General features: G+C 46.4%; 1 protein-coding gene across 3 annotated transcripts in view; it reads left to right on the forward strand.

Moving 5' to 3' along the window:
• Positions 1-1,186: 1,186 nt before the first annotated feature.
• LOC138739625 (arylsulfatase H-like) overlaps positions 1,187-9,091 on the forward strand; it is a 41,997-nt gene continuing 34,092 nt past the window's right edge. The window contains exons 1-2 of one of the 3 annotated variants that reach the window (XM_069892050.1): positions 1,187-1,359; positions 8,957-9,060. In XM_069892050.1, the coding sequence (XP_069748151.1) occupies positions 9,005-9,060 (56 nt within the window). In that variant the 5' untranslated portion in view covers positions 1,187-1,359; positions 8,957-9,004. The remainder of the gene's footprint in view (positions 1,360-8,956; positions 9,061-9,091) is intronic. The other 2 variants (XM_069892051.1, XM_069892052.1) reach the window with 2 other exon arrangements.

Raw genomic sequence — 9,091 nt, forward strand, 5'->3', positions numbered from 1 at the left:
ATGCTGGATGTCTAATTTTTTTTTTAATTAAAATTTAAAATGAGTTGATCCATTTTCACACTCAGCCCCACTATTTAGCCTTCTCCACATAACGTTTGATGCCCCAGCTAAACAAGAACCTATCAATTTAAAACACCCAAAGGCCTGGCCTCCACAGCCACCTGTGGCAACCAATTCCTTTGCGTCTCTGGTCCAAGCAGATGCCCTTCAATCCTGGAGTTGTCCCTTCTTGTCTGCGACTCTCCCGCCATGGGAAGCCACCTTTCTACGTCTACTCGGACCATGCCTTTCAGCATTTGAAATGTTTCAGTGAGATCCCTTGGTCTCCTAAATTCCAACAAATGCAGGCCAAACACTCCTCATATGAGAACCCTTTCATCCCTGGAATCAATGGTGGATCCTATCGCAGCAATTATAGCGGCCTACTATATTCGTGTAGCCCAGCCAGTTATTCTCTCATGAGAGAACATTTCCGATTTTTCCATGTGTCTTCTTTGGACGGGCAATTTGCTGTATTTAATTAACCTCACAAATCGTGGAGCTGTGGAAGGCGACTTTCACTAACCAAGGGAGGAAGTGTGGCGCACTTTCCTGCCATGGTGCTCCAGATCGAGCGAGGGTTGCCGGAGGTGGAAGGCGGCTGGACGACCTGCTGTACCTCCACTGGAGGACCTGATTCAGTTTCGGACGCCCCTCCGAGTGTGGCGAGCTCCAGATCCCGACCTCTCCCTGCATTTGCATTATGCCTTCTGTCCCAAAATTGGGTGCCCCCCGGCCCTTGAACTGTGCGCCCATGGGAGTAGTTTCCAATGGAATAAATTGGAAGGCTGTGAAGACCCTTTGTGCCATTCAGCTCTTGGTGGGGTGGGGGGGTGCTCAAACCCAAAAACTTGGTGATGCATCTTCCCCTTTGCTGCATAGAAAGAGGGCAGTGTTTGACCTGGTGAGTTTCTCCAGTATTTGTGTGTGTGGGTGTTTCCCCCCCCAACAGTATCCTGTGTTTTACCCCTGAGAGACCCATGTCTGCCAGACGTGCGCAACTGCTGGAACTGGGAGCTGCCACAGCCTCTGTCACACGCTGGCTCCCAGAGGAGGGGTGGGGAGGGGAGGGAGGAGCTCCGGAGCATCAAGAGAGGCGGGCAGGTCCGTCCCGTCTCAGCGCTCCTGTCCCCAGAGCGTGGCTCCTTCGCTTGGCACATCGCAGCCCCCGGCCAGCCGCAGCTTCTCCAGTGTGTTGGGTGGGGGGCAAAGTGGGAAGGAGTGAAAGCTGCAATCCGTGGTCTTGATTCAGGAAGAAGACATTTGCCCCTTGCACCGGTTCAGGAACTTGTAAAACTCCAGCCGCGAGTCCATAAAGAAGTAAGTCACTGGGAACAGGGGTGTGCAATGCAGAGAGAAGCGATGTCATCAGCTGCCTTGTGGCTGGGGGTGGCCATGGGTTTGCATCATGTGTTTATTTGTTGCTGTCATTCTATGTCCTCCTTGCTTTCCCCCCCCCCCCCCATTCTGTAGCCTGCAGCTGGGCAGCTTGTCCTAAAGTGCGCTGCATGCTTGTGTAAGTTTATTGGACCCATTATTACCTGGTGCAGTGATGAGGGTTCGTCGGCCAGCAGTCTCAACAGAGGATCTCTTAGCATTCATGCAGCTGCGACGATTTAAAGAGTTTCAGCCAAAGGGTCGATCTGTTAGCACCGAATGAGAGCATGGCGGTGGGGCTCATTCACGAGCCCGATGGCTGCGGGGAAGAAATGGCCTCTGTGCCTGTCGGAGCGTGTTTTCACACCCTCTCCGATGGGGTGTGGGAGAAGAGAAGGGTGTCCATGTGTGATGGCTGCCTTTCCTAGGCGTTGGAATCCACGAAGGCGAGGAAAGATGATGTGATGTTCTGAGCCGCACTCGCGTAGCTCTCGCACCGTGCTGTGATGCATCCAGCAAATATGCTTTTGACGTCGGTCCATAGGCCTTTCTATGGTGAAACCCCCAAATTAAAGGCGGCTCAAGTTTTTTTAAAAAAGTCGATATTACCTTTTCTGGCGACGCCCTATATAATGCGTATCCTGCGATGCCTTTATAGAGAGCTGAGTCGGGAGCCGGTTTCCAGAGCTGAGGGAGGCGGGGCGACCATGACACCATGCCACCATGACATCAAACATGCGTCGGGAAGTGAAAGCGCAGGGTTCGCAGATGGGTCCAGCATTGTGTGTTTTTAATCTGTTGACCTGCTGAGTTTCTCCAGCATCGTGTGTTGTCACTTTAAAAATCACGCTTGGGTCGCGGGCAGACGATGTCATCAGCCCTCCCCTTTCCAGCCGCTTTCAGTGACATTCCTTTGTGAAGGAGGTGGAGTGACCACACTCCACCTTTGTGTACCCCTTAGGCAGATAGAAGCTGGAGCGTATTGCAGCTGTCCATCCGCCTTTGGACCTTTTACAGAGGTAAGTGCAGTGATCCAAAGATGGAGAATCTCTGATTTATATTCGCCTTTTTTTTCTATAAAAGGGCCTTATAGCTTCACATCTGACATATTTTTTTGTGTGCATTTCTCTGTGTGTAGATATGTGTTTGCATATCAGTCTGCATTTATGTGTGTCCATTTCTGTATGTTTAAGTGAGTGCTTGTGTATATGAGCATGTGCTTGAGCGATGTGCAGTTGCGAATGTCTGCATGTACATAAGTGTGTTTGTATATTTCTGTGTGCACATTTATGAATATTTATGTGTCTGTGTATCAGTAAGAGTGAATTAATGATTTGGTATCAGCGAGTGGGCCAGAGACCAGCAAAATCACTTGGAGCATGGGGTAGAGTTTTGGGCTCGCTATTTAAGAAAGGATGGGCTGGTGGAAGAAGGTTCAGAGATGATTGACAAGAATGATTCTTGGAATGAAGGGGTTAGCATACGAAGAACATTTGTCAGCTCAAGGACTGTATTCCTTGGAGTTCGGAAGAATGAGGGGGGAACCTCGTAGAAGCTGAAAGGCCTCGAAAGAGTGCACGTGACAAAGTTGTTTCCCATGGTAGGGGAGTCTAGGACAAGAGCGTACAACCTCAGGGTTAAAGGGTGCCCATTTAAAACAGAGATGCGGAGGAATTCCTTTCACCGGAGAGCAGTGAACCTCTGAAATTTGCTGCCACGGGTGGCTGTGGAGGTCAAGTCGTTGAAGGCAATAGGTATTTGAATAGTCATGGTATCAAAGGTTGATGGGTAGAAGGCAGGGGAGTGGGGCTGAGTGGGAGATGGAATGGCAGAGAAATCTTGATGGGCTAAATGGCCTACGTCCTCCAATATATCTTACTGTCTTATGGACAACTCGCATCGGTGAAAAAAGAGCACAAGACCAAAGCTGGAACTTCACAGCTCCATCAATGTATTTTTAAATCTCCAGGTCAGCCATGATCTTATTGAATGGTGGAGAGGGTCCGACGGGCCAGATGGCCAGCTCCTGCTCCTATTCCTTGCATTCTTTACTTTCTTATATGTTGCAACTGGGAATTAAATCAGACCTGAATGGAATCCTCCCTTGAAGCGACTGAACTCCGGCATAAAACAACGAGTCACGTCGAGAAGCACCAAAGAGCTGCTCTTCTGTGTTAGTGGACGTACCTCCCCACGCTACCCCCAAACCACAGGGTGCCCCGATAGACTCCTGTATCACGAGGTGGCTTCCTGATACCGTGAAGTGTGGATTGATTAATGAAGCAAAGAGTCCAACAAAAAAAAAACTTCTATATGTATACCATAAAAAGACTGTAATCAGCGGTGTTCAGGTTGCCATTGAAAACTAAGGTTCCATTCAAGGCATTGATGTGAAAATAGAGACACTTTAATTGATGTCTCAGCACGATGTGCTCCAACTTTGCAGCAAAGGTTTCAGCCTAAACTTTCAAGTTCCATCACCACGAGGGCAAATGTTCAGTTTGTAATTTGTGCTTCGTTAACCACATGACAGATGTGGAGAAGATGAATTTTACAGGGAGGTGTCCTGGCCAAATTCCTAACAAGCACAACTTCATCGTGAAAAAAAACTCTGCCACAATCTTTCCAGGTTAAATCATTTCTCTATGCAATTTGCAAATAAGAAATGGGTGTTAATTGCTCAGATAATCTCTTTTGAGGAGGGTTTAACTGATTTGGAGTGGGAGTGAACATTACAGTCATTGCTTTATTTGGGCTTCTTTGTCCTTGAGAGTACCACCAATGTATACAGTTAGACCATAAAACATTACTGGACAGAAAACAGGCCCTTTGGGCTTTCTCGTGTGAGCTGAATTATTATTCTGTCTCGTCTCACTGACCTGCACCTGTCCGTATCCCTCCATACCCTTCCCATCCATGTACCTGTACAAATTTTCTCAAATGTTCTCGATCACGATTTCAGCTGGCAGCTCGTTCCACAATCCCACTACCCTCCATGTGAAGAAGTGCCTCCTAATGTTCAACCCCCAAACCTTTTTCCCCTTTCACCCTTAAACCATGTCCTCTGGTTTGTCTCTCACCTACCCTCAGTAGGGAAAAAAAAGCCTCCTTGCATTTACTCCGTCTATACCCGTCATAATTTTGTATACCTCGATCAAATCTCCCCTCGCTCTTCTACGCTCCAGCGAATAACATCCTAACCTGTTTAACCTGTCCCTGTAACAACTCTTCCCATCCACTTAGTGAATGACTGCACTTGCCAAAGAGCAGAGGAAGAGGTATGGGAGCTACAAATCTTGTACCGACCGCCAGGTTTAGGAACAGTTGCTAATCTTCCACCATCAGACTCCTCAAAAACAGGTGTAATCAGAGACCTATTTAAGGACTTCAACTTTGCACAATCTTCATTACTGAATTATTTTTTTGTATTTGCAGTTTGTTTATATTTCTTTCTTTGTTTACATTTCTGTATTTTGTATAGGTTTCTTTTTCTAGAGTACACTTTATACTACTGGCCTGCAGGAAAAAGGTTGCGTGTGATGTCATGCACGTAGTTTGGTAATACATTCGAACTTTAGTTTGAAATTGATTTTCCTAGCTGTGTTGCTAAAGCATTGCAAAGATTGACGTGAGGACAAGGCATGGTTAGCACAGCAGTTAGGGCCAGCTGTTACTGCGCCAACGACCAGGGTTCGAATCCAGCACTCTCTATAAGGACTTCTCCCTCTGTCTGCACGGGTTTCTGTTGGGTGCTCTGGTTTCCTCCCTCCATTCAAAAACATTCTGGGGGGGGGGGTGGGTTGTAGGTCAATTGGGTGTAATTGTGCGGCATGGGCTTGTGACCCAAAAGGGCCTGTTAACGTGCTGCATAGTTGCAGTATCTTGAATACAGAGTAAGATTGAGTAGACTGGGACTTTATTCACTGGAGCGTAGAAGGTTGAGAGGGGATTTGATAGAGGTATTTAAAATTATGAAGGGAATAGATAGAGTAGATGTGAATAGGCTCTTTCCCCTGAGGGTAGGGGAGATTGGAACAAGAGGTCATAAGCTAAGGGTTAGGGGACAAAACTGTAGGAGTAATATAAGAGGATGCTTCCTCATTCAAGAGAGTGGAATGACCTTGCGGAAGAGGTAGTTGGGGCAGGGTCAATTCTGTCATTTAAGAGGAGGTTGGATGAGTACATGGATGTGAGGGGGTTGGACAGTTATGGGCATGGGAGTGGGTAGGTGGAACTAGTGGAGTTTCACGTAAATCGGTATGGACTAGAAGGGCCGATATGGCCTGTTTCCGTACTGTAAATTGTTATATGGTTAAGTTTAAATTGAAGTTTGCCAGTTCAGAATGTTTTAGAGCGTAGAACATTTTACACGACAGGCCCTTCAGCTCAGGATGTTGCGCCAACCTATGGAAACCTACACACCACAGCAATCTCATTTTTTCCCTACCTCGCCTCCCCACCCGCCCCCTGCCCTTGCACATGTACCATACAAAGTATCCTGTGCTGGAGATTTACAGGTTGGTGTGAGAACTGCGGAAAACTGCAGAGAGTTGTGAACACAGCTCAGACCCAGAACAAGTAAACAAAAGTTGTAATTTGTCCTTGAATTTTTAAAATAAAAGGGCTTGTAAGTTAATTGTTCTTCAGAAATATGATCATTAAACTAGAAATAATTTGTTCCCTGCAGTTAAGTTGGGGGGGGGGGGGGGGAATGGATTTTGGATCCAGAAGGAAAACTTTAATGAGTCTATTGGAAAGATTTGCATGGGCTTTGCATCAGATATCATAGGTTCTAACAGAAGGGCACTGTTAGTTTTTGCTGCTCAGTGATGTGCAATTAAGCTGATATGTAGCTTTTTAAAAGGAAGCCAGATGTAGGCACCCTATGATGACCAGATGCCACAAGAGCAGTTTTTCTTCCCTGACATCTGCATTGAGTTTGTTGTACCAGGTTTTGCATTTTTGTGCAGCTAATGACAGATTGTCACAGGCAGTCATGGTGTTAGGAAACAGGTTGCACAGTGCGCTGAGATCACCTGAACCATCAATTTACCATTAAGCCTATTTTAAACAATGGGGGCAGGATGCATCCATGGAGAGAAACTGACAGTCAACGTTTCAGATCGAGATATGAAGCCTTGACTCTCTCTATCCACTGCCTGGCCTGCTGAGTCCCTCCAGCTTCTCATTGTTCATTCAGCATTTCCAGCATCTACCGATCTTTGCGTGAATTCAATTTCATTCTCTCCAACTGGTCAATTCTCTCTCTCACTTAAACACCAGCATCAATTTACATTGGCCACTTCCATCAAGCATGTCTTTGGTATGTGGAAGGGAGCCAGAACGCCAGAGGAGCCCGACACGGTCATAACCACAACGTGCAATCTCCCTGCAGACTGCACCAGAAGCCAGGATGGTTCATTGGTGTTAGATGCTGTGCCAATCTTGTGGAACTGTATCGGACATAGAATCCTCACATAATTTCAAGGGTGTGGCGTCTGCTGACGGCAGCATTGCTGAATTGAAATACGTCCACACACAGGAGGGTGAACCAGTAACTGGCTTTATTTGAATATCATGCGCTGCTTTAAGGATATGACCCACTTTCTGTCTGGGTTCCCGTTCCGGATGGCTGCCTGGTGTTCCGCAAGGGTCGGTCTTGGGGCCGCTGCTGTTTGCAATTTATATTATTGATTTGGGTGGTGGTATGAATGGTTTTGTGGCCAAATTTGCAGATGACACCAAGATAGGTGGCGGAGTAGGAAGTGTAGTGGAAACCGTAAAGTTACAGAAGGATACAGACAGATTAGGAGATTGGGCAAAATTATGGCAGATGAGATTTAACATAGAGAAATGTACAGTTGTACATTTTCGCTATGGAAGTAAACAGGCAGAGGGGGTGAAAATTCAGACCTCGGATGGGCAAAGGGACCTGGGTGTCCTTGTGCAGGGAAACCTAAAAGTTAGTGAACAGGTGAAATTGGTAATGAAGAAGGCGAATGCTATGTTGGCCTTCATTTCAAGAGGAATAGGGTATAAGAGTAAAGAGGTGTTGATGAGGCTCTATGGGGCACTGGTGAGACGTCATTTGGAGTACTGTATGCAGTTTTGGGCCCCCTATCTTAGAAAGGATGTGATGTTGTTGGAGAGGGTGAAGAGGAGGTTTATTAGGATGATTCCCGGAATGCAAGGGCTAACGTACGAGGAGTGTTTGGCAGCTCTTGGGTTGTATCCATTGGAGTATAGGAGAATGAGAGGAGATCTCATAGAGGTATTTTGAAAGGTTTAGATAGGTTGGATGCGGGTAAGATGTTTTCCTTGGTGGGTGAATCGAGGACAAAGGGTCATAGTCTGAAAATTAGAAGTTATCCATTTAAAACAGAGATTAGGAAGAATCTTAGCTAGAGGGTCGTGGATCTGTGGAACTCAATGACACATACAGCAGTGGAAGCCAGATCACTGGGAGTATTTAAAAAAGAAATAGACAAATATCTTATTAGTGAGGGCATCAAGGAAAATGGGGAAAAGGTCAAAATTAGAACTAGTGTAGAGTAGCTTAGTATAGATTTACAGAACAGACTCGATGGGCCTAGTGGCTTGCTTCTGTTGCTTTGTCTTGTGAAACGTGAGAGTCTGTGGGAGTGGCGTCAGCACGTTGCGGAGCCGCTGCCTACTCAGCGATACGTGACCAGGAAGTGGTGAAATTACTTTGGCAATGCATGTTGCCAAACACGGGGTTCTCCTGAGAAGGGAAGGGGAGCACGCGCCATCTTGCGCCAACCGACTGGGACGGCGATGCAGCACATCCTACTAAGCAATTGCTCGGCCCGCTACAAGGAGGCATTTGCTGATGGAAACAGCCAAGGAGCTCCATTGGATAAAGTGTGGGGTGGGGGGGAGGGGGGGGGGGGCTGATGACATACGATAAACCCTGTTTGCAAGCTACTGCCTCACAGCCGTGGTTCTGAAACTTAAGTGAAGCACGAAAGACTGCCGGTGCTGTGATTGTCGCAAAAAACTCAAAGATGCTGGAGGAACTCCAGCCAGACTCACAGTGTCCACAGGAGGTCAAGATATGTCACCGATTTTTTGGGCCAGAGCCTGTTTTCAAGTTATGAATGTAAAAAAAAAGACAGACATCTGTGTTAAAAGGCTGGCGAAAAGGGAAGAATGGGAGGGAGAGAAGTACAGACCAAAAGACAATAGGTGTTAATGAATATGATAAGAAAACAGGAGGAAAGAAGGGGGTGGTGGTTGTTGGGTCTGTGAAAGGAGACAGAGGGAAAAGTGAAGAGATATATCACTGGCATTTTGGGCCCTTCTTCAAGATAAGGAGTCAGGCCTGAAACGCCAGTACTGTAATATATCTTTACGACCTATGGACCCTCCGAGACCGGCTGAATTACTCCAGCATTTCTGCGTTTCTTCTGAAGCCTGTACTTTGCATTTTGAACGGAGATTCTATTTCCTGTCATTAATTTCTTATCGTTCCAAATTATTCATGTCTATTGTTAACTTCTTTGTAATACATCTGTTTCAGCTGGCATTGACTGATTAAAATCATCACATTTTACTTTAGACAACTTGAATGAGACAAATTTTCTGCGGGAAGGGCAGAACTATGGATTTATGCAGAAAACTCAAGTAAGTTTGACACAACTTGATTAAATCCTGT

The sequence above is a fragment of the Narcine bancroftii genome, chromosome 7, assembly GCF_036971445.1.
Source record: "Narcine bancroftii isolate sNarBan1 chromosome 7, sNarBan1.hap1, whole genome shotgun sequence".
Classification (NCBI taxonomy): Eukaryota; Metazoa; Chordata; class Chondrichthyes; order Torpediniformes; family Narcinidae; genus Narcine; species Narcine bancroftii.